The sequence below is a fragment of the Ranitomeya imitator genome, chromosome 5, assembly GCF_032444005.1.
Source record: "Ranitomeya imitator isolate aRanImi1 chromosome 5, aRanImi1.pri, whole genome shotgun sequence".
In the NCBI taxonomy this organism is placed as follows: domain Eukaryota; kingdom Metazoa; phylum Chordata; class Amphibia; order Anura; family Dendrobatidae; genus Ranitomeya; species Ranitomeya imitator.
The window spans coordinates 380,980,240-381,005,806 of record NC_091286.1 but is presented as its reverse complement, the minus strand read 5'-3'; the positions used below and the strand labels follow the sequence as shown (position 1 = coordinate 381,005,806).

Here is a 25,567-nt window from a genome sequence, read left to right as displayed (position 1 = left end):
GCTGGCTCCTCCAGCGAGGAGTTTTGTGTGTTTGTGTGACCACTGACTGCTCTCTGTTTGGGCAGTTAGCCTGTGCCTCTGTGGAGTCTAACAGGGCACAGTGCTTTCCTTTCACGGCTACTCAGTGAATTAACTGAGTTAGTCTATACCGCCATATAGCTCCGCCGTTTGCTAGCAGCAGGTACTCCTGCACGGTGGACCCTGGGCTGCGAACGCACCAATATCAATAAACATCTCTATTTACTCGGTGCGTTCTGCTAGCCCTAACAGAATACTAGCGCCAGGGTCTGGCTAGTAAATGGCGGACATTCAGCAATCTTTGCGGTATATCCAGCAGCTGGTGGGTAGGTTGGCGGCTCTCAAGAGCTCAACCTCAGCTGTGGATGTTACCGCAGTTGCTGTAAAGGCTGCTAGCGTGGCTGCAGCAACCTTGTCCACTGCCACCCCTGTTCCGACGTTATCTCGCCTCCCGCTGCCAGAAAAATTTTCTGGAAATAGCAAAACTTGTAGGGGATTCGTGAGTCAGTGCTCTATTCACCTCGAGCTCCTGGCTGCACGTTTTCCTACAGAGCGGGCTAAGGTGGGATTTATTGTGTCTCTTTTGTCGGACAGGGCGTTGGAGTGGGCTACGCCGCTGTGGGAGCGTGGTGATCATGTGGTGCAGAGTGCTCCGTTGTTCCTGAGCACTCTGAAAAAGGTCTTTTTAGGACCTCAAGTCACCCATGACACAGCGCTCCAACTACTGGCATTAACTCAGGGTGAGTCCTTGGTCAGCCAATTTTCCGTCCGCTTCCGTACTTTAGCTTCTGAGCTAGAGTGGTCGGATAAAGCCCTTATCCCCATATTTTGGAGGGGCCTGGCTGACCACATTAAGGACGCTATGGCCACTAGGGAGATTCCTGCCACACTGGAGGAGTTAATAACTGTCTCTACTCGTATCGACCTCCGTTTTAACGAGCGGAGGTTGGAGCGAGCCCAGTGTAGGCAGAGGTTTCGGCTGGCTCCCACCTCCGCCAAACCTTTGGAATCTCCAGTCCAGGCATCCGAGTCACATGAGGCCTTAGAGGTGACACGAGCGGGATCCAAGTCTCAGTCTGCCTGTGCACATATGGTCCGTCATGTTTGCCAGCAGTCAGAACACCTTGCATCCAAGGGTCCTCAGCGGTCGGGGAAACGTCAGCGTCTAGTGGCAGTTGGAGGAGGTACACTAGACACGGCGACGTTTGCCTCAAAGTTGTCCTTCAAGCGGACAATTACCATAGGCCCATCCACTCTTATGGTCGAGCTATGCGTGGATTCTGGGGCAGAGGGTAACTTTATGTCTTCCGCTTTTGCCCAGCGTCACGCAATGCCCTTGGTGATGCTCGCCAAGCCGGTAACCGATCGAGTGGTAAATGGGTCAACACTACCTTCACAGATTACCCACCAAACCATTCTTTTCACGCTATCTGTGTCTCCATCACATCAGGAGATAATCTCCCTATTAGTCATTCCTGAGGGAATTGATGAGGTCCTGTTGGGGATACCATGGCTTCGCTACCATTCTCCTCATATTGAGTGGTCCTCTGGGAGAATTTTGGGATGGAGTAAATCTTGCGAGCGTAGATGTCTGAGGGAGTGCGTTCAGGTTGCTACTACACAGGTACCCGAAAATCTTTCCTCTCTCCCCAAGCACTATTGGCCCTATGCAGATGTGTTCTCCAAAAGAGCTGCGGAGACCCTTCCGCCTCACCGCCCCTATGACTGTCCTATTGACCTCTTGCCTGGTGCTGAGCCTCCCCAGGGTCGAGTCTATCCGTTATCTCTCCCGGAGACGGAGGCAATGTCCCAGTACATCCAGGAGAATCTGGCAAGAGGATTCATTAGGAAGTCAGTGTCACCGGCAGGGGCAGGGTTCTTCTTCGTACAGAAGAAGACTGGAGACTTACGTCCATGCATAGACTACAGGGGTCTTAACGCCATCACCGTTAAGAACAAGTACCCACTACCCCTGATATCTGAGCTGTTTGATAGGCTACGGGGAGCGAGGGTATTTACAAAGTTAGATCTGCGGGGTGCTTACAACCTGATGCGCATCCGTGAGGGGGATGAATGGAAGACGGCTTTTAACACCAGGGATGGGCACTATGAATATCTGGTGATGCCCTTCGGGCTCTGTAATGCCCCAGCCGTTTTCCAAGACTTTGTGAACGACATCTTCCGGGATATGCTCACCACCTCGGTCGTAGTCTATCTGGATGATATTCTCATCTTCTCTCCAGATATTGACTCCCATCGGAGAGATGTTCGCAAAGTCTTCGACCTCTTACGGGCAAACTCCCTCTACGCCAAGTTGGAGAAGTGTGTGTTTGAGCAGGAGTCCTTGCCTTTCCTTGGTTATATCATCTCTGCCCAGGGTTTGGCTATGGATCCTGCCAAGCTACAGGCTGTAATGGACTGGCAGGAACCCCATTCTCTTAAAGCGGTGCAGCGCTTTATGGGGTTCATTAATTACTATCGCCAGTTCATTCCACACTTCCTAACTTTGGTAGCTCCCTTGGTTGCCCTCACCAAGAAGGGAGCAAATCCCAAGTTGTGGTCAGAGGAGGTCTCCAAAGCCTTTCTCTCGATCAAGTCACACTTCGCTAGCGCTCCCATCCTACATCGCCCCGATGTTGATAAGCCATTTATCTTGGAGGTGGATGCCTCATCCGTTGGTGCTGGAGCAGTCCTTTTCCAAAAGGATGCTCAAGGTCGGAAGCATCCTTGCTTCTTCTTCTCCAAGACCTTCACACCAGCGGTGAGGAATTATTCCATCGGGGACAGGGAGTTGCTGGCCATGAAGTTGGCTTTTTCGGAGTGGAGACATCTCTTGGAGGGAGCTCGCTTTCCCTTCCAAGTCTTCACTGACCACAAGAACTTGGTGTAACTGCAAACGGCCCAGCGGCTGAATTCTCGCCAGGCTAGATGGTCCCTGTTCTTCTCCTGGTTCCATTTTACTCTCCATTTCCTCTCCGGGGAGAAGAACGTTCATGCTGACGCTCTCTCCCGCTCCGTGGTGTCATCGGAGGAGGAGGAGCCTCGGCTTATTGTCCCTTCTGAGAGCCTGAGAACGTTAGCTCCGGTTTCGCTAGAGTCTGTGCCCCCGGGCAAGACTTTCATGCCAGCTAACTTGTGACCGGAGGTTCTCTCTTGGGCTCACTCCTCCAGAGTGGGTGGGCATTTTGGGACCAAGAGGACATCTGAGCTTCTGGCGAGAACATACTGGTGGCCGCATATGGCCCGAGATGTCAAGGACTATATTCAGGCGTGCGTTTCTTGCGCCCAGAATCGGTCTCCTCGGCAACGGCCTGCTGGGTTGCTTTACCCTCTACTGGTGGCAGACAGGCCCTGGGAGATGGTCGGGATGGACTTTGTGGTGGGTTTACCCAAGTCGCGTGGCTGCTCCATTATTTGGGTTGTCACCAACCATTTCTCCAAGATGGTGCATTTGGTGCCGCTTCCTCGGTTACCCTCAGCACGGTCCTTGGCGGTGTTGTTCATTAAACACGTTTTCCGTTTGCATGGTATGCCTGATAAGATTGTCAGCGATCGGGGTCCCCAGTTCGCATCTCGGTTTTGGAGAGAGCTCTGCCGTTTACTCAGCATAGAGTTAAACCTCTCCTCTGCATATCATCCCGAGACGAATGGGTTGGTGGAGAGAACCAACCAGACTCTGGTGACATATTTGCGACATTTCGTCTCTGCTAGGCAGGATGACTGGGCATCTTTGCTACCTTGGGCGGAATTTGCCCTGAACAACGCCGTAGCCGATTCCACTGGTCAAACTCCTTTTCTCCTTAATTACGGCCAGCATCCGCGTGTCCCTGTGCCCATGCCCGTGTCATCCACCGATTCTAGGGTGGCAGACTGGGCGGTGGAGGCACGTGACATCTGGGACTGCACACAGGATGCCATCCGGGCCTCCAAGGAGAGAATGAGGGTTTCGGCTGATACACACCGGCGCCCCGCTCCGGTCTTTGCTCCTGGCGACTTAGTGTGGCTCTCCGCCCGTAACATCAGGCTGCGAGTTGAGTCCACTAAGTTTGCTCCTCGCTACATTGGCCCGTTTAAGGTTCTGGAACAGGTCAACCCTGTGGTCTACCGTTTGGCTATTCCTCCACGCCTTGGTATCACCGATACTTTCCACGTTTCCCTCTTAAAACCCGTTCATTTGTCCCGGTTTTCCGAGTCATCTGCTGGGACATCGGGTTCATCCACGGATGAGTTTGAGGTGAATGCTATTGTGGGGTGCAAGGTGGTACGTGGCAAGAAATTTTATCTGGTGGACTGGAAGGGTCACGGCCCAGAGGATAGAACCTGGGAGCCTGTGGAGCACATTCGGGCTCCGCTGCTTATCGCAGCTTTTGAGCGTAGTGAGTCTCAAGGAGGGGGGGGCCCTAGGAGGGGGGGTAATGTTAGGAGTCGAGTTTCCTCTGCTGCACAGGGGGAATCTTGATCCGTGTCTGCTGCGGTCTCCCATTCGGTATCGGCCGCAGTGGGCTCTGCTCAGCGGAGACGTCGCTCCCAGCGTCTCGCTGGGGCTGATTCGGTGCATAGGGTCACTACTGCCTTTTCTGGCTTTCCTATGGTACCCTGCACTGATCTGCGGCGAGCGAGCCTCTCTGGGACTAAGTCCCTGTTTACTCACACTGAGCATGCCCAGGGCAGGGTCTCCCATTGGAGGTCGAGGGCCACATGTTCGGTCACATGCTCAGGTGCTGCAGTACATTCCATTGGTCCTTCTGGAAGGTCCTGAAAGGGCAAAACATGCTCAGGTACTGCAGCACTTTCCATTGGTCCTTCTGGAAGGTCCTGAAAGGGCAAAAACTTCAGTAGCAGCTTCCTGTGCTGCAACTATATAAACTGCGCATGACCGCATGGCCATGCGCTAGTATTGTCTTATGTTATGTGCTTTGCGCCAGTGTGGTCACATGTATGTGTGTTCAGGGACCCGGCTGAAATAAGCCCCTAGAATGCTGGCTCCTCCGGCGAGGAGATTGAGTCTGAGTGTATTCAGGGACCCGGCTGAAATAAGCCCCTAGAATGCTGGCTCCTCCGGCGAGGAGTTTTGTGTGTTTGTGTGACCACTGACTGCTCTCTGTTTGGGCAGTTAGCCTGTGCCTCTGTGGAGTCTAACAGGGCACAGTGCTTTCCTTTCACGGCTACTCAGTGAATTAACTGAGTTAGTCTATACCGCCATATAGCTCCGCCGTTTGCTAGCAGCAGGTACTCCTGCACGGTGGACCCCGGGCTGCGAACGCACCAATATCAATAAACATCTCTGTTTACTCGGTGCGTTCCGCTAGCCCTAACAGCAGTGCTGCAGAGCTTTAAGCTTCCGGCTGATGTGGACGATGTGCTCTGACACATCGGAGATGAAGGATGAGGAGGAGCAGGAGTGGGTGCAGCATCTGATGTATGATGTGAAAAACTATTATAAAAGTAGGGACATCAATTCTCGGCTTCAGGAGCACTTGTCCCGTGCCAGGGTAGGATTCAACTCCAGCCCCCACAATATTCACTCAGTGTGCCATCAGGGAAATGTAAAATCCCTGGCCAAAAGCTCTTGTCCACATGTCGGTCATTAAGTGTACAATCCCAGTAACATGTTGATAAGTGAGTGGGTGAGGTTCCTAGACACATGTTGGTACCAGTCGGGGATGCCACACTGGGAGAAAAAGTGGTGGCTGGGGACCAAGTACCAAGGGATGGATGGTGCCATGAGTCAGAAGAAATCATCAGTGCAAATGAGCCTTAATGGCCACATTACCACGGCAAGTAGAATTGAAATGTACCTTTCAGCGCTTGGGCCTGTTGGTGGGTGGCTGTAAACTTTCTTTTTTATTCCAATGCCTTAGGTAGGGACAGCTGAACGCTTTGCGGGTACAAGGATTTGGAAATGCCTGATGATGGTGCGTCAGAATGTGCAAAGAGACATGCAGGGCATGAGGCATCTGCGCCAGTGTCATGGACAGGGAATTGGGAAGCATCTAGAACAGAGGAAGAGGTTTCACCTGCTGGCACCAATTGTGGAACCAGTCATTTGGCTCACCGAGTTGGGTGCTTAGATTAAATGTTCCTGATCAAGCATGTGGTGGTTAGGCTCTTAGTTGTCAGGCCCTTGCTGATCTTGGCATGGCAGAGGTTGAAAATGACCAATTCTTTTGTCTCAGAACTCTCTTTAAAAAGTCCCATACTGGGGAACACCTAACTCTTTGATGGAGAAATTCAGGATCATCAGTGCTCTGCGAAACAGTTGCCTGCCTTTTATCTCTGGTCTCTTCCAGCCTGTTTCGTTGCTGCCTATCCCTTCTTCTCAGCACTATTGGCCATGCTCTACATGCCAGATTCCCAGGTTGGGTCAGTGAATTCATCATCAACCACCTCATCTTCTTCTGCGTCACCCTGGTTTTCCTGATTTCATGACTTAACGGCAAATGAGTCTCATCATCTTCCTCCTTAGACAAAATTTGCCTTTCCCCACAGTCATCTTTTTGTTGCCGTGGTTGCTCTAAGTTTTGTACATCACTTAAAAGCATCTCCTCCTGTCCTTCTTGGAACATGCAGGGTGAGAGGCCAAAATCAGGAAGTGATGTTGTAAAGAGCTTTTCAAAGTGTACTAGTGTGGGATCAGTGATCCCCTGGGACTCAATACAATGGGAGGAAGGATTAGGGGTATTATTAAGTCACCCAGACTGTTGACTGCTGTGACTGTATCATTTGAAAGACTGGGTGATGCTGCCAAGTATGCTGGAAGCATTATTTGCTATTCAGAAGACCACCTGTTCACACTGCTATGGCTTCAGAAGTGGTGTACCATGCCTCTCTGCACAGTTAAGCTGGAACCTATGTGGGCATATTTCTTGTGCTCCAGCAACAGACATAGTTACACCTGTCCCAAGTCCTCGGCATCTGTGTGCACCATCATAAGCACTTCCACTTTCTGATTGCTAGGTCTCTTGAAAGCAAGCTTAGTTTTTAATTTAAAAAAAAGGCCACTTGCAGCAGTCAAAGTTGTTTTTTGGAGTTTAATACCCATATTATGTACCACAAATCACATAATAGCCTTTGGATGAGTAATTGAATGCAGAAAAAAAATTTCAACTCTTTTTTGGAGTGTTATATACCACAGAAATGTATCACAAGGCATATAATATTTATAGGAGAGTAGCTGAATCCAGAAACAAATTTCAATCCTTTTTTAAAGTATTGTATACCACCGAAATGTAACACAAAGCAGATAATACTGTATGGATCATAAATTAGATACAGAATATGTATGGGATCCTTTTTTGGAGTGTTATATATCACCAAAATGTGACGCAAAGCACGTAATACTCTATGGCAGAGGTCCCCAACCTGTCTGACCTTCAGAGTCACATTCAGTTTTGAAAGAGGGTCACGAGCCACATCCAGTTCCTGCCCCACTCTCAGTAGTGACACCTAGAGCTCCCTATTAATGGGTGGGGGTTTCCTCCCACATTCCAAAGACATACTGATAGCGAAATTAGATTGTGATCCCCATCGGGGACAGCGATGATAAAGAGTGCAAACTGTAAAGCGCTGCGGAATAGGTTGGTGCTATATAAATAAAGAGATTGTTATTGTTTATAATGACAGCCAAAACTTTACCACTGAAATCACACCAAAGCAGTAAGCCAAGCTCCAGGGTTTCCCATCTTACCCCCATTCAGATCTGCTCTTCTGAGCATGGCTACAGACAAAAGTCAACATCTAGAGATCTAATCCTAACAGCTGTTTGCTACACCTGGTGCTAATGCACCAAGCTGTGAGCCACACATTACGGGCCCGCAAGCCACATGTGGCTCGTGAGCTACAAGTTGGGCACACCATCGAGAAAAAAATGTCATCTCTTTTTTTGTAGTGTTATATGCCACTGAATATGTAACACAAAGCATTTAAAAGGACACTGTCACCTGAATTTGGAGGGAACAATCTTCAGCCATGGAGGTGGGGTTTTTGGGTGTTTGATTCACCCTTTCCTTACCCGCTGGCTGCATGCTGGCTGCAATATTGGATTGAAGTTCATTCTCTGTCCTCCATAGTACACGCCTGCGCAAGGCAAGATTATCTAGAGATACTTAAGTGATATCCGAGTATCACCGAACATGTTTTCTCCTACTTATTATATAAAAACCTGTTTTTCATAATTTTTTAAACAAACATTTTTTCTTTTACAATTTTCATTAGTCTCATTAAGGGACTTGAAAATGGGATATCTTCATCATATAAATAATACAATGTGCTAAGTATGTAGTGCAACCTACCGTATTTTCCAGCGTATAAGACGACTGGGTGTTTAACACGACCTCCCAACTTTTCCTGTTAAAATATAAAATCTTCTTAAAAGTCGGAGGTGTTCTTTTACACTGTGTGTCATCTTATAGGGCGGGTGACCAATGTGCATATCGTGGGGGGAGTGGTCCCGATGACAAAGAGAGGGGGCGTCTCACAGGTAAACTGTAAGTGGATTATCCCCGTATTACTTCATTATGGCAGCGATGCTCTCTGTGCTGGGGGCAGCGGCAGTGGCGGCTCCTTTTTGTGCAGCGTGGGGTCTTTGTGCTGGGGGCGGTGGCGGCTCCTCTTTGTGCAGTGTGGGGGCTCTGTGATGGGGGGCTGTGGCATTTCTTTGTGCAGCGTTGGGGCTCTGCCGGTATTTCCTCTAAGTCCGGAGGCCCCGTCAGCTCCATTGCTACGATGCAGTGGCCTCTGGGGGCGGCACATGCTCCGATTCCGATCTCATCTCACCGCATCGCAGCAATGGAGCTGCCGATGCCACCGGGCTTTGAGGAAATGCCGTCGGAGCCCCGATGCTGCACAAAGATACGCCAACACCCCACAGCACAGAGCCCCCACACTGCACAAAGAGGAGCCGCTGCTCCCAGCACAGAGACCCCATGCTGCACAAATAGGGGACGCCACCGCCCCACCAGCACAGAGAGCATCGCTGCCACAATGAGGTAATAGGGGGATACTCCACTTACACCTTCACTATGAGAAGCCCCCTCTCTTTGTCATTGGGACCACTCCCCCCACCCACCATATGCACATTGGTCTGCACCCGCCCTATAAGATGACACCCGGCGTATAAGATGACCCCCGACTTTTATGAAGATTTTCAGGGGTTGAAAAGTCGTCTTATATGCTGGAAAATACGGTATTATTTCTGCTTATCAGCTCTTGCCTCCAGTAGAATCTGTACTTTGCAGATAGGAAGGATATTGTCAGGCCTCCATATTTTATGGTAACTAGTAATGAGCGAATACATTCGGCACTATTCGTTACTCACGAATAGTATGGTATAGTAATTTGTTATTCTCCTTTGTTTATTCGAGTGACTCACTCAGCATGTTTGGCACTTTATTTGCAGTCAATGAACATGCTGGGCTGGCTTGCCAATCACAATAATATGGGCACAATTTTTGGTGTGCCATTTCTTTTATTGGCTGGCCTTCCAGCATCAAAGCGACTATTTAAAGTCTGCCGCCACTATCTTGCAGCAGAAAGCAGTGTAAGGAAAGTGAAAGTAGTGTAGGGAGAGTGATATGTGTTTATACTGAATGTTTATTTAATCCAAAAGGGTATTTTAAGAGCTAAAGACTGTTAAGATTGTTTGTTAGGTGGGGATTTAGTAGAGAGATTTAATAGCAGAGAGGTAGGGATGGTGGGTGAAAGGCAGGCAGGCACCTAGGTGTTCTGATCATTGCAATTACATGCTGCTGCTCTCTGCTATCTTCCACTTGCTTCAGCAAGGCTGGAATTGGGCAGGTTAATCTTTGTGAAGGACGCATGAATCAAGCCGCATACAAGGTTATCCTGGAAAAACAGTTGATTCCTTCTGCTCAGGCAATGTTCCCCAACTCTGAGGACTGTTTTTTCAAGCAGGACAATGTGCCATGCCACACAGCTAGGTCAATCAAGGTCTGGATGAAGGGGCTTCTATGGTAAGGCTCAGCCACCTGTACCCCTTGCCACTCCGCCTCTGCTCTCCTGGCTTCCAGCTGTACAGCCGAATGCAGCAGTCACATCATCCGGGCACTGACACAGCTTTGGTGGGGTAAGTGCCCGATCATTCATGTGCACACAGCTACACCATTCTTGCAGTTATCAGCCATGTAAGTTCGTTTCATTCTACACTGCTTTCTTACCACTAATTAGCGTGCTGCTATATTTATTTATTTGGTTAGTGGAAACACGTGTTGGTTGCGCCTATGTGTTTAGTGGCATCATTGTCTATATCACCTAAGCGTGGTATCTGATATTTGACTATTGTTGCTTTTACAAAAGTCAAACTCTGATAGCAGCATTTAATGCGCGCTTCTGGCCATCGGGACGGAAATGTGCGCATCGCTGACCCCCGTCACATGATCGGGGGTCAGTGATGCATTCGCATGACAACCAGAGGTCTCATGAAGACCTCTATGGTTGTTGATGCCGGATTGCTGTGAGCGTCACCCTGTGGTCAGCGCTTATAGCAATGCTGTAATTCCACTACATAGGAACGATTGTGCAATTTAAAAAAAATTTTTAAGCAAGTTTGGAATTTTTTTTCACCACTTACATAAAAAACAACCTAGACATGTTTGGTGTCTATGAACTCATAATGACCTGGAGAATCATAATGGCAGATCAGTTTTAGCATTTAGCAAAAAAGCCAAACAAAAAACAAGTGTGGGATTGGACTTTTTTGCAATTTCACCACATTTGGAATGTTTTTCCCGTTTTCTCGCACACAACATGGTGAAACCAATGGTGTCATTTAACAACTCATCCCGGAAAAAACAAGCCCTCACATGGCCATATTTACGGAAAAATAAAAAAGAGGGAAGCGAAAACCGAAAACGCAAAAACAAATAGGGCTGCGACTTGAAGGGGTTAAACGACTATCTGGTAGACTTATGTTGTTTTTTGAGTCTGCAATTGGACATTTTGGAACATAAATGCATTAATATGCTCCGCACAATTCTTCATTTTTCAGCCTTACACAATATAGAGGGAAATTTGACATGATACCTCGGTTAGCATACGCCATATTCTGCTCATATACGCAGCACCCTAGTAGGTGGGCGGAATGCCTGGGTACAAAATCTGTGTCTGACCGTGAAACCACTGGCCCTTCCCCTGTGTTACATTATTCCATTTCTGCTGTCCAGGAAGGAGGCGCTGAGGCCTCCAGTCCACAATCTGCAGTTGCACAAACACAACAGTCATTAACCACATCCAGTTTATTGTCGCAGGGCAGCGTTCAGTTGTCCCTTGTCAGCATATACTGTATGTCTGTTCACAAATTTTTAGTTAGATAGGGCATACATTTTCTTTAGTAATTTACATTGTCCGGTGCTGGACAAAGACCATTGCTGACTTTTCCAGGCTCCTAAATGAGACTTTTGTTTCTTTATTAAACTGCTGCTTCCATTACATTTTCTATATTTGGGTCCTTACAAAAAAAATGGTGGTGGGTATTGGCCAGTTTTTGTATATTTTAAGCACGCCTAAGAGACTGGGTTAATAAGCTCCACTCCACAGACCTATTCAGGCCGAAGCCTTACACATATTGGAACATGGTCATTACCTCGCTAAGGCCTTTATCTGAGCTCTGTAGCACTGCCTGTCACATGAGTAAAGGCCCCTTCACATTAAGCGACGCTGCAGCGATACCGACAACGATCCGGATCGCTGCAGCGTCGCTGTTTGGTCGCTGGAGAGCTGTCACACAGACAGCTCTCCAGCGACCAACGATCCCAAAGTCCCCGGGTAACCAGGGTAAACATCGGGTTACTAAGCGCAGGGCCGCGCTTAGTAACCCGATGTTTACCCTGGTTACCAGCGTAAAAGTAAAAAAAAAAAAAACTACATACTTACCTACCGCTGTCTGTCCCCGGCGCTCAGCTTCTCTGCACTCCTCCTGTACTGGCTGTGAGCACAGCGGCCGGAAAGCAGAGCGGTGACGTCACCACTCTGCTTTCCGGCTGACCGACGCTCACAGCCAGTACAGGAGGAGTGCAGAGCACAGCGCCAGGGACAGACAGCGGTAGGTAAGTATGTAGTGTTTGTTTTTTTTTACTTTTACGCTGGTAACCAGGGTAAACATCGGGTTACTAAGCGCGGACCTGCGCTTAGTTACCCGATGTTTACCCTGGTTACCAGTGAAGACATCGCTGGATCAGTGTCACACACGCCGATCCAGCGATGTCCACGGGAGATCCAGCGACGAAATAAAGTTCTGGACTTTGTTCAGCGACCAACGATCTCCCAGCAGGGGCCTGATCGTTGGTCGCTGTCACATATAACGATTTTCTTAACGATATCGTTGCTACGTCACAAAAAGCAACGATATCGTTAACGATATCGTTATGTGTGAAGGTACCTTAATACAATCCATAGACCTCGACACTCTCTGGGACATATCCTCTAATTACTCCATTGTTGCTCATAGCCAAGCAAAAGATACATTCTGCCTGGTTGGGTAGTTTCCAGAAAAAGTGCGTAGGCTTGTGCAGATTGGTCAATGGCACTCCTGTCTCTTTCCCTTGAGGAGGCTGCCTCCAAGTAAAATGAGGCTTGTGCATGTTCCAGACAAGGGTTTCAGGCCTGTAAGACTGACCTCAATGCAGGCCTTTGCTTGCATACACTGTATTCTGAATTTAATTCTAATGGTTTTGGTGTCTGGTAGAATCCAATTTACTGATATTGATCATACAGCTCCCCCAACTCCTGTATTATATTCACCGTACAAGGGCTTCACCACTATGACAGTGGTTCCATTGGGATCTGGAGGCAAAAATGAACTGTGGACCTTACAAAATGCAGGTTTCACAGCACATGGTGGCACTCTGCTAATTGTCAGCGAGTGCTGCATAATGACATGGCGGTTGACATGGTGGTGGTAGCGGGCGATGCCCAAAATTCAAATGGGCATGTTTGAAATGGCATTGTAAAGTGATAGGGAATATGTATTCCACTATCTTGCAAACTATTTGAGATGAGGGAGGGTCCTCCCAAATGTAGGAGTGAGATTGCTCACAAATGTTAAATTAAAAAATAAAGCCAAAACGTTCTGTGTGAATATATGCTAAATGTGAGGTATAAATTATTATTTTTATTTAATTTTTTTATTTTGCGTTATATACATGTACTGTATATATTCGTGTATAAGCCGAGACTTTCAGCACTTTTTTTTATGCTGAAAATGCCCCCTTTGGCTTATACACGAGTCATTGTCCAGAAAGCCAGAGGGGAGGGCGGCGGAGCAGCGGTAGTAGCTGGCTAACAGAAGACATTATACTCACCCCCTGGTACCGTCGCTGCATCTCTGTCCATGCATCTCCGTCCCAGCAGCTCTTTCTCTGCTGAGCAGTTACGTGGTACCACTCATTAAAGTAATTAATATGCATGCATCTCCACTCCATAGGCATAGAGCACATATTCATTACCTAAATGAGAGGCACCATGTGACCGCTCAGCACAGGAGACCTGCCACGCTGGGACAACGGAGATGCAGTGACGGCGCAAGGAGGGTGAGTAGGATGGGGGGAGTGAGCCATGCATACCACAATGGGAGGGGAAGGTGAGCCATGCAGGATCGGGGGAGCCATGCATACAATAGGGGAAGCCACACATACCAGGACAGGATGGGGGAGCCACACATACCAGGACAAAATGGGGAGCCACATACTAGGACAGGAAGGTGGAGCCACATACCATGACAGCAATGGGGGAGCCGCACATAGCAGGACAGCGATGAGGTGACAATGCATACCCGGCTTATACTCGAGTCAATAAGCTTACCCAGTTTTCCGTGCCAAAATTAGGTGCCTCGGATTATATTCGGGTCAGCTTATACTCGAGTATATGCTGTAATTATGAGGGAAATAATGTTTCTTAGCATGTTTCCCTTTAAAAAAAAATGTTTGGTTTCTTTGGTAGGTCTTTTTAAAAATCCATAAAACCGATTCAATAGTCTGACAACCTTATTCCCAGATACCATATGCGAGTCAGAAAGGCATGCAGGCATCGTCTCCATGCTGTTCCCATTTAGTTTTAGCTCTTTCCCATCCATTTCATCTTTTTTCTCAGGCCCCCAGACCCCTTTGTTGGGTCCAGCAGAAAAATATTCTGCTTTCCCATTGACTTGCATTGGATTCATTAAGAATACACGGATATTAGAAATTATTTGTGCCGATTTTCCCAAATCTAAATATTTCACTATTTGATCATCACTAATGGTAACCCATTTAACCCTAGTGATTGCATTACGAGAAGCTAATGGGTTACAAAGGGAGCACTCTCCATATTTCAATCTTCTCAGATGCTGCAATAGCTATTTCAAGAACAGAGTTAATAATCTTATTGAAATAAAACTGGAAAACTTTTTTTAATGCATTTAAAGGCTAAGCCTTGACTACATGCCAACATATGTTGCAGGTGCCAGCAGGTATTTATCCACAGGATATTATTAGGGAAAATGCCTTTGGATATAGTCATGTATCTCCAATTATTAACATTAATTTAAACACTAGTAGTTTAAACTGAAATTCATGGAGTGCATTACCGCCAACATGCATATTTTACCTATTCCCTTTAAGTCAGATAAAAACTGTGAAAAAAGTTTATACTGTCTAACTATAAAAATTAAGTGATATGCACATAATAACGAGACAGCACATACTCTGTACAAGAGAGGCTAGATTTATTCCTACAGGGTTTAGGATCCTAATCAATGCTGTAAATTACCTCCAAGTCTCAGCTCATTGACAAGGACAGCTCCTTTCCCCCTGTATGTATCCCCAGTGTCCCTACATGTTTCATCCAAATTCCTGGACTCCTCCGGGATTTTTTAATTTTTCAAACATATGCCAAACATATGGTTATGCAGCCTAGTTCCTTCACCCCTCTGTGATTTTTATGATAAATTCTGCAAGTAATAACATTTTCATGAAATATCTACACGCTCACTTAAAAGGCCATGCAAACAAAGGATAAACAAAAAGATATTTGCACTAACAACTTGCAGTTGTATTTTATCTCACAGCGTTCACAATTCTAAATACATATTGTGCATAGTAGTTAGCTGTGCTAAATGTAAAAAATATGGAAAATTACCTTCTCTCCATGGTAGCCTGGCATGCCATCTTTTCCATGTATTCCTTGCTCTCCCTTTTAAAATGAAAGACTGATAATCAAAATCCAATCAACACTCTTAATAATATTGCAAAAAAAAACATTTTATTTCAAATATATACTCACAGGTCTCCCAGGCTTTCCAATTGACCCACTATTTCCTTGGTCTCCTTTCGCGCCCTAAACAATTAATGTGTAATATAAAGCAGTATTTACATTTCGATTTAAACCAAATTATTAATTTAAATAAAATCACAAGTTTCTAATGCAGAGGTTTTTTTATGTTTTAAATTATGTATTTAGATTTATTGAAGACAGAGTTTGCCTGTGAATTGATAATTAGGAGGAGAAAGAGATTTCTCTGATATGTTACAAAGTTTCTTATTTTCATAAGTATTATTGATTTATATACATAATGTGTATGTATTGTTAGTCCTTTTTTTATTTAATCACCACTACATGTATTCTTATGACAATTGTGTAATATATTTCAACAGGAAAAATATTTTCCACAACTTCCAGCAGTCGTAAACACTCCTTTTCTTAGCAACAAATCTCTTCAGCAACCAAACAAAAATCTTTTTTTACTGTAAAATAGTAATTAGAAAATGGAGAAAAACAAAGGAGGCGATGAAACTGCAATTTTCTGCCTTAGCATGTGTGGGTATAGGAAAAATCAGCCGCACTCAAATGGTTGAAAGTTCAGCAAACTGTGTAGTTTCTTTATTAACACAAACAATAAACATCACCAGGTGCTTTTTTAGTAGGTAAATGGGTGGCGGACTATTCAATTCGGGTAACGTTTCGACCCCAGCGGGTCTTTATCAAAACCTCACTTATGCCAAAGAGGTAGAGGAGAGGAGAAAGAGCCGAGTTCCCATAGGGCAGCTCTGGTGGAGTTGTGTGGAAGCACGTCCGCCTGGTAGGTGATGTTCACCCAACAGGCGGACGTGCTTCTACACAACTCCACCAGAGCTGCCCTATGGGAACTCGGCTCTTTCTCCTCGCCTCTACCTCTTTGGCATAAGTGAGGTTTTGATAAAGACCCGCTGGGGTCGAAACGTTACACGAATTGAATAGTCCGCCACCCATTTACCTCCTAAAAAAGCACCTGGTGATGTTTATTGTTTGTGTTAATAAAGAAACTACACAGTTTGCTGAACTTTCAACCATTTGAGTGCGGCTGATTTTTCCTATACTTGGACTATTTTGTTCATGCCTGCACCAACCCAGTGAAAGTGTGCACATCTTTTTCCTGGATTAGCATGTGTGGGAGCCTGCATGCCATAAATGATGAGCAGCAGGGCATTCAATGAAAGCAGGGAGAGAGTAAATGCAGAATATATACATTACACTGTTTACGCCTCACTCTTGATATATGTGTCCAGTATATACATATGGAAAATCTTTCACGTATTGTCTTTAGCCTATAGCCCTGACAGATGAAACTGCATGCAATATGTGTTCTGCTGTATGGTGCCTTAGAAAACATGGCATTTTGACTTAGAAGCAATGTGTGACGTGGCATATATACACTTTTTCTCTACTTAAAGAGGTTTGCCACTGCTAATTTCACCCCGTATCTTTTGTCCTAACTCTTCATAACAATCAATTTTGTAATATACTTCTATTACCTGCCCTGCACCTGTAAGGCCAGCTTCGGATGGGTCTTACAGTCCTCTGTTGCAATTTTGGCTCAGCTACATCCAATCTGGGAACAGCAATCGGATTAATTGAGCAGAACAGGTCACTGGTGTGGGCAGGGCTGCATTTCGGTGAGTGACAGCAGTCTTAGCATGCATGTTCAGATCAGAGTTTATTCTCCTCCTCTGCCTGGATCCTGTCATTGCTTCGGAGCTCTATCCCTCCAGCTGACAAGCACTGCGATGTGCTGCTTAGAAAGTGATTCACAGGGTTTGTGAGCTGAAGGAACGGCGCTTCAAAGCTTCAGCAGGATCTAGGCAAAGGAGGAGAATGAAGCCTGATCTGAGCTTGGTCATGAATGGTGCAGACTGAGTCTGCCGAAGCTTTGATCAGCAGCACATTGCAGAGCTTGTCAGTTGAAAGCACGGCATTTTAAGATAACGGCAGGATCCAGGCAGAGGAGCAGAATTTATTCTGACGAGATCATGCAAGCCCAGACTGCTGTCATTCATTGAGACGTACAGTAGTCCTGCCTCCACTAATGACGTGAGCTGCTCAGTTCATCCGTTTCCAGTCCCCTGGGATATATGACCCACACAGAGCTGAGCTTACAGAAGCAGCACAAGTAATACAAGTATATTAGAAAACTGATTGTTAGAAAGAGTTAGGACATATGAAATGGGTTAAATTAGCAGTGGAAATAGTTGTATAATTCAGCACAAGTTAGAATGCAAAAAATCTTTTTATGTCCCTAAGGGTCTCATTTTAAAGATCTGTCTGACATAAAGCTATACAACGCAGATGTAAATGAAGCCTAACACAAGTGTTTTAATATATATACTACATTTAGAATAATATTTCTACACTTACCTTCATATAAGTGGGAAGTGTTATTAATTAGCATTATTTTAGAAAATAGATTCTCATACATTTTCAAACGAGCACTTAACATATTGTAAAGCATGTAGAAAAAGTTATTTACCTTTTTTCCGTCAACTCCGTCAAACCCCTTTTCTCCTTTATGTCCCTGATCACCCTAAGTTAATGGAGTGAAATTTCAAACATATTTAGAGAAAGAAAAAATAAACATTTCTGGTGATATATTAGTAATTCCCCTTATAATCTTACACTAGTAAACAAAAGTATAAAAAGGAAGGCAGAAGCGTGCATCAGATATAGGACCACTATGTACAGTTTCTGCATCTATGATCAAAGCAAGTTCCTGGATTATCAACCAGGCAGCTCACAGATAACTGAGCAAATGACTTTCCTTATTCAAATGTGAAGATCAAATTACATAAAAAAAAGTATGTATTTAAAAAAACAGCAATTAGTTCTAGAATAATATTAATTGATAATATTGTTTTTATTAGTAATATCATCTTCTGTAATGCCAGAAAAGTATTATGCTGCTTTACTTGACAATATAGAATAAAATATTCAGGATACTATTTGAGGATATAAAAAAACAAGGACTTTTCATGTTAATCTCTAGGAATGGGGATAAGGCAGGTTGTGGGAGTATGGTGCCCAAAAACAACCTTATGTCCTCCCAAAATCAATCACATGTGATGCTGGAACTGTAGTAACTGTGGATGAAAGCCTCCTTTTATGTCAGAAGATCACTAAGGAAACCAATATAATTCAAGCATTAGAGGCAGGAAGATTGAAAGGTAGTGCATTTCCAACTATAAATCTTATCCAGAAGGTTTGGATAATGTTTAGAAAAAAACATTCCACATTCAATATAGCAACTAGTCTCCGAAGTGGAGAAATGGTTTTATTCTTCATGCAAATTTATGAAATAATTTACCCACTTAAAAATTCATCGTCTCACTAATTAAAATCTACAATAACTTTTTTGTATTGCTAATAAACATGCTCATGCCATTCAGTAATGTGATCTGAGTCCCTGCTGTGTGATACTGCTTTCAAGCAGTTGCTGCGTTTGTTTACTGTATAATATCAGCTACAAGCTGAAACTTCATTTTCTGGCAGTGGCACTCATTGTGCTCTCGGTCAAAATAGTAGGACAGGAAATGTGTCCTTATATTTACTACACATGTATGAACTCAGGCAATGTGGGCTTGGTCTACACATGTATGAACTCAGGCAATGTGGGCTTGGTCTACACATGTATCGACACAGGCAATGGGTGCTTGGTCTACACATGTATCGACACAGGCAATGTGTGATTGGTCTACACATGTATCGACACAGGCAATGTCTGCTCTGTCTACACATGTATGAACCCAGGCAATATGTGCTTGGTCTACACATGTATCGACACAGGCAATGTGTGCTTGGTCTACACATGTATCGACACAGGCAATGTCTGCTCTGTCTACACATGTATGAACCCAGGCAATATGTGCTTGGTCTACACATGTATCGACACAGGCAATGTGTGCTTGGTCTACACATGTATCGACACAGGCAATGTCTGCTCTGTCTACACATGTATGGACCCAGGCAATGTGTGCTCGGTCTACACATGTATGGACCCAGACAATATGTGCTTGGTCTACACATGTATGGACACAGGCAATGTCTGCTCTGTCTACACATGTATGGACCCAGGCAATGTGTGCTCTGTCTACACATGTATGAACACAGGCAATGTGTGCTTGGTCTACACATGTATGAACCCAGGCAATGTGTGCTTGGTCTACACATGTATGGACCCAGACAATATGTGCTTGGTCTACACATGTATGGACACAGGCAATGTCTGCTCTGTCTACACATGTATGGACCCAGGCAATGTGTGATTGGTCTACACATGTATGAACCCAGGCAATATGTGCTCGGTCTACACATGTATGGACCCAGGCAATGTCTGCTCTGTCTACACATGTATGAACCCAGGCAATGTGTGCTTGGTCTACACATGTATGAACCCAGGCAATGTGTGCTTGGTCTACACATGTATGGACCCAGGCAATGTGTGCTTGGTCTACACATGTATGGACACAGGCAATGTCTGCTCTGTCTACACATGCATGGACCCAGGCAATGTGTGATTGGTCTACACATGTATGAACCCAGGCAATATGTGCTCGGTCTACACATGTATGGACCCAGGCAATGTCTGCTCTGTCTACACATGTATGAACCCAGGCAATGTCTGCTCTGTCTACACATGTATGGACCCAGGCAATGTGTGATTGGTCTACACATGTATGAACCCAGGCAATATGTGCTCGGTCTACACATGTATGGACCCAGGCAATGTCTGCTCTGTCTACACATGTATGAACCCAGGCAATGTGTGCTTGGTCTACACATGTATGAACCCAGGCAATGTGTGCTTGGTCTACACATGTATGGACCCAGGCAATGTGTGCTTGGTCTACACATGTATAGACCCAGGCAATGTGTGCTTGGTCTACACATGTATGGACACAGGCAATGTGTGCTTGGTCTACACATGTATGGACACAGGCAATGTGTAGTCGGTCTACACATGTAAGAACCAGACAATGTGTGCTCAGTCTGCACATGTATGGATCCAGGCATTGTGTGCTCAGTCTGCATATGTATGGACCCAGGCAATGTTTGCTCTGCCTACACATGCATGGACCCAGACAATGTGTGCTGAGTCTACACATGTATGGACCCAGGCAGGGTGTGCTTGGTCTGCACATGTATGGACCCAGGCAGTGTGTGCTAGGTTTCCACATACATGTTTTCTGCTAGATTTCACATTGATGATTTCTTCTTTTGGCCATGGTTTCAGAGCCTCTAACATTTGTGAAGTGATCAATACATAAGACGTCATGAAAGCCAGATCACAGCACTGCTAGCCGAGCCACACAATATGGAAGTGAAAGAGCAGAACTAGGACACTTTTTAAATACAAATTACAACTTTTACTATTTTACAGGAATTTAACAAAAGCTCTCTCTGGGATCTTCTGCAATACTGATGAGGAGGAGGAAAATGGTTGATCTTCTGGTACTCAAAGGGAAGATTTTTTTTATATATCTCTTGGTTTTATTTGCATTATGAACCAACATTGGATCAAAGTAAAGGCGGAGATGAAGAGAATATATTCTGTTCAATGTAATTATTTGTGTTTTCTTAGTTTTTTTTATATGTCCATTTAAATAAGTATGGTGCAGATCTCGTCAACTATACCCTCCAGTTCTATTAGTGTAAAATACTTTATTATTAATAAATGTTGTACAAAAAATGTACTTAAACTATGTCAGCTAACAACTGTTGGGATGCAATACAATCTTAAAGGGAATCTGTGAGCAGGTTTTTGCTATGTATTCTGAAGACAGCAGGAGATAGAGATTTCAGAGATGTGTCACTTATTAAGCTGTACGCTATTATTTCCATACAATTCAAGTTTCATCACTAGGATATTATCACTGCCTGGACTGCAGCTCACAAGACTCCTAGACTGACTACCCCACCTCCTCTGATATGCAGCTCATGGTCAATAAACAATATACACAGAAAGCAGTGGAGTTGGTGAGGTTAGCTTTCTGAGTTCAGCTACACACTACATCTAAAAACTCTGATTGTGTCACAACTGTTGCACAAGTTAAACCAAGTGATGCAGCTCTGGAAACAGTGTCTCTTCTACATTATGCTGCTCTTAGATGAGTAATTAATAAAATATAAATATTTATTGGCACCAAATGTGCCAACAAACTGCATATTAGCAGAAAGATAACATTTACATACAGAGCGGAAAAAAGACCAAATAAGAAAATCATGGGGAAAAGAAAATATATATAGTATAGAAAAATGGGTCCAGTAATGATATGGCATGAATCACGAACATCAATAAGTGAATAAGAAATAACATGATGGCCCTTGTACATTAACGTTAAAAATATTGAGTAACAATATATATCTACATATCTAAATAGTTGATTACATATGGGGACACCAAACGCAATTTCTAAACACACATAAATAAATAAAGATAAATTACCATATATAAATAAATACCCAGGAGCTCCAGTGTACATTTCACCAGGTGGCTTTCTCAAGGAGAAAAAATAAATAAAGATTAATTATCATAAATACCCAGTAGCTCTTACGTACGTTTCGCCAGGTAGCTGTCTCAAGGAGAAACTTATGTTGGAGTTACTTGGTATTTATTTATATATGATAATATGTCTTTATTTATTTATTTATGTGTTTAAAAAATTTGTTTGGTGTCCTCATATGTAATTAACTATTTATCCATGTGGATATGTATTGTTATACTCAATATTTAATATTTATGTACAGGAACCATCCTGTTATTCCTTATTCACTGATGTTCGTGATTTATATCATACCATTACTGGACCCATTTTTCTGTACATCTTTTCCACGTGATTTTCCTGTGTGGTCTTTATTTCCCTCTGTATGTAATTTTTGCTTTCTGCTAATATGCAGTTGTTTTAACACTTGGTGTCAATAAATATTTATATTTTATTAATTATTCCAGTGTTCATTCACCTGTCGTTTGGTGAATTTCACTGTGACCACATACCCATAGTGAATTATATGATAGTTGTTTTTGTTTATGCTCACAGATGAAGTAGCAAAAATCTGGTGACAGATTCCCGTTAAATCAGTAAAACATAAAGGATATTTGAAGCATGCCAAAATGAAGAGGCCATGCTTACTTGTTTGGTTTAACTGGTAAGAAAATAAGGGTTGAAGTATACATTGTACTACAGAAATTGGTGAGTACTTAGTTCTTTAGTAATCAGACAACACAAAGGAAGATGATGCCCCTTAGAAGCAGGCTTAAAAGTCTGTAAAGTAGGTAGAATTGTGTACTGGAATTCATATTTTAAAGTGTAACTGTCATTATATAAACGTTTTACTATATGGCAGGCACTGCACAGTGCTGCTGATTGGTGAGGATCCAGCTCCAGAAACTCCCACTGATCACGTAAAATACTGCTCTGAAGTCTGCGGCTCTATCATGACCTGTGTGCACAGAGTGGTGTATGGGCTTAGTTGCAAGTCTATAGTTCTGTAAATTCACTGTCACCGAGCTGTCCACGAGAGCTGTCACAAAGCTATAATTGGTCATGTGCGCACTCTCTTTTTTTCTCATGATGGTACTAATAGTGTCATAGCAGCATTGGGTGTGAACTCATAGCTTGTCACATGTGTAGTGCAAACCTACTGACAACAGAACAATGGAGGCACAGAGGAGACAGTAAAATATATGAATGGGGATAATTGACACTTTTCCCCAAATTTCATAAATAAGCAGAACACAAGCTCTCATCATAGCCATTACATACTAAGTAGCAATGCTCCCATGTGTGCTACAACACTAAAGAGAACAAAGAGAGTACTATAATAGCCTCCTGATGTGCCCTCCAACAACAAGGGAGGGTGAAACACGTTATGTTATATTAAGGCATGATGTAGGGGCTGGATGAAACATTTCTGCCAGTTAGCAAATGGATGTATCTGTTACATAATAGTTTTATATGAGAGAACTTTACTATTAATGGACAGTGTGTTCTGCTAGGGATAAAGGGAAATATGTTAGTAGCAGGAGTCCCCATACTCAAAATATCTGTTTGTATTGTTTTGCTAGGTGCTATAATCTAAATGTTCAAAGTGCAATATCTCTCTAAAAGCAACTAAGGGGGATCCAGCAATTGAAAAGTATTGAGCCCTGCCTATACTGTAAGGACTTCTTATTTGATGGATCTGGATATAATAGTTTCAGAGAGGGTACAATAACAACTTAGGGCAAGATATCTGATACATGTGTGGCACCCCAGGAGTTCGGGTACCATAGTGGAGCTGCCTTCCACACAGGGAGGGTAGTGCCATGCTGGAGACAGGAGGCAGGTAATCTTACATTCAACACATTTTGACTCCAGGCAAGAATGGGCAGCTCTAAACCTGGTTTTAGGGGAGCTTCCCTCAATATACATCCTGGTCTGGAAGAGGAGTTAGACAGTCTGGTGCAGACAAGCAGAGAGTGAGGGAGCACTGAGGAACCTAAGAGCTGGAGGACGGCTGCGATTGGTCCTTCAGAGCTGAGCGCAGAAACCGGGCACCGGGAGCCTGAGGCTGTGTGGAACTGCAAGTCCCACAGCAGAACTGGAGGGCAGAGAACTGAAAGTAACCTGCCCACATAAAACCTGAGGTACAGCAGCATTTCAGAGCCTGGAGTCACCATATAAAGAGACCCCAGAGAAACGGCTCAAGTTGCCTACCGTGCAGGTACTGTCCCAGGACAAGAGAGAACAAGGACCTTGTTAGGATACTACAGGGAGCAAGGAAATAATAGTCAGGCAAAGTGGAAGGCTCCCAAACCTGACCTGTTAAAGGGGTTTCCACCTGTCTTCAGGCTGCCTGGACTCCATCTACACCTGTTACCAGTACCCTGGACTGAGGCTGACTACAACAACAGTAAACCAGGTAAAGACTGCTATCCCGTGTCCTCTGTTTATTTACCTGCAACCCACCATCCTTGCCCACTACACTGGGAGCCCTGGGGACCCCGCTTCACCTGTGGGAAGCGTCACCATCTATGCTGCAGTAACATCACCCCAGAGAACCCCTTTAAGCAGCGTCGGCCCCTCTGACCGAGAACCACAGATGGAGTCACGAATATAACTTTATTCCTACAACTCCTTTAAAAGACTTTCCCCTTTTACTTGAGTGCCCTGGGTCACGGACCGGGTTGCAGCCACTGTGACATCCCCTTTAATTCCCAGTACCGAGTATCCCCATTGCCCTGGTGAGCGACTCACATGACTATTGAGACAGCTAGGTGTCTAAATATCACTTAAAGGGATGTAAAGTGTAGTTCCCTTAAGAGGATTTGTTAGAGAGGGTTCACACATAAAGTAAGTAACAGAGCACATGGTCTTTATTTAAATGTCATATTAATATCCACAGCATGACCCAAGTAATGAACTAGGGTGGTGGTGAATAAACTGTAAAGCATGGTGGAAAGATATTAGAATCTTAATTTAATAAATATTATATTTTATAGAATATTGAGTCCACCTCAGTCAGTGATATTTAGATAAAGGACATACTCTGCAGCAGCAAAATAGGAGATCATTTTAATAAAGATGATTTACACTTAGAATCAATCATCAGCACTGTTCATACTGGAGCTCACAATCTAAATTCCCTATCAGTATGTTACTGGAGTATGGGAGGAATCCACGCAAATTCAGGGAGAACATACAAATCCCTTGCAGATGTTGCCTTTGTTGGGATTTCAATCCAAGACACCAGCGCTGCAAGGCTCCAGTGTAACAACTGAAACACCATGTTGCCCCAACTGACATCACATAGATGCCTTTACTGCATCCAGCAAATTTTATGCAAGTGCTGCCTAGTAGTGATGATGAGCGAACATGCTCGAATAATGTCTTATCCGAGCACACTCGGGTGTTATTCGAGCATCTGGATGTGCTCGAATATTATGTTCGAGTCCCCACAGCTGCATGATTTGCAGTTGTTAGCCAGCTTCAACACATGTTGGGAATTCCCTAACAAACAAGTAATCCCCACATCGGTTGAGGCTAACAGACATGAGACATGCAGCCGCGATGACTCGAACATAATATACGAGCACATCCAGATGTTCGAATAACACCCGAGCATGGTTGGATAAGACGTTATCCGAACACATTCGCTCATCACTACTGCATAGTTGACATGGTGGCACAGAGCAGCAAGAACTAAAGCCAGGGCTTAATACTTAAAAAATTCATACTGATGACATTGAAACATATGTAGAAGCCAATTTTTT

The 25,567-nt window shown here is 44.5% G+C and overlaps 1 protein-coding gene across 1 annotated transcript in view; it reads right to left on the bottom strand.

The window, feature by feature from the left end:
• The window catches only part of COL21A1 (collagen type XXI alpha 1 chain), a 536,987-nt gene that overhangs the window by 182,490 nt on the left and 328,930 nt on the right, over positions 1-25,567 (bottom strand). Inside the window, exons 14-16 of the mRNA XM_069726746.1 lie at positions 17,792-17,845; positions 15,292-15,345; positions 15,148-15,201 (exon numbers count right to left, since the gene is read on the bottom strand). Of these exons, the coding sequence (XP_069582847.1) occupies positions 15,148-15,201; positions 15,292-15,345; positions 17,792-17,845 (162 nt within the window). The remainder of the gene's footprint in view (positions 1-15,147; positions 15,202-15,291; positions 15,346-17,791; positions 17,846-25,567) is intronic.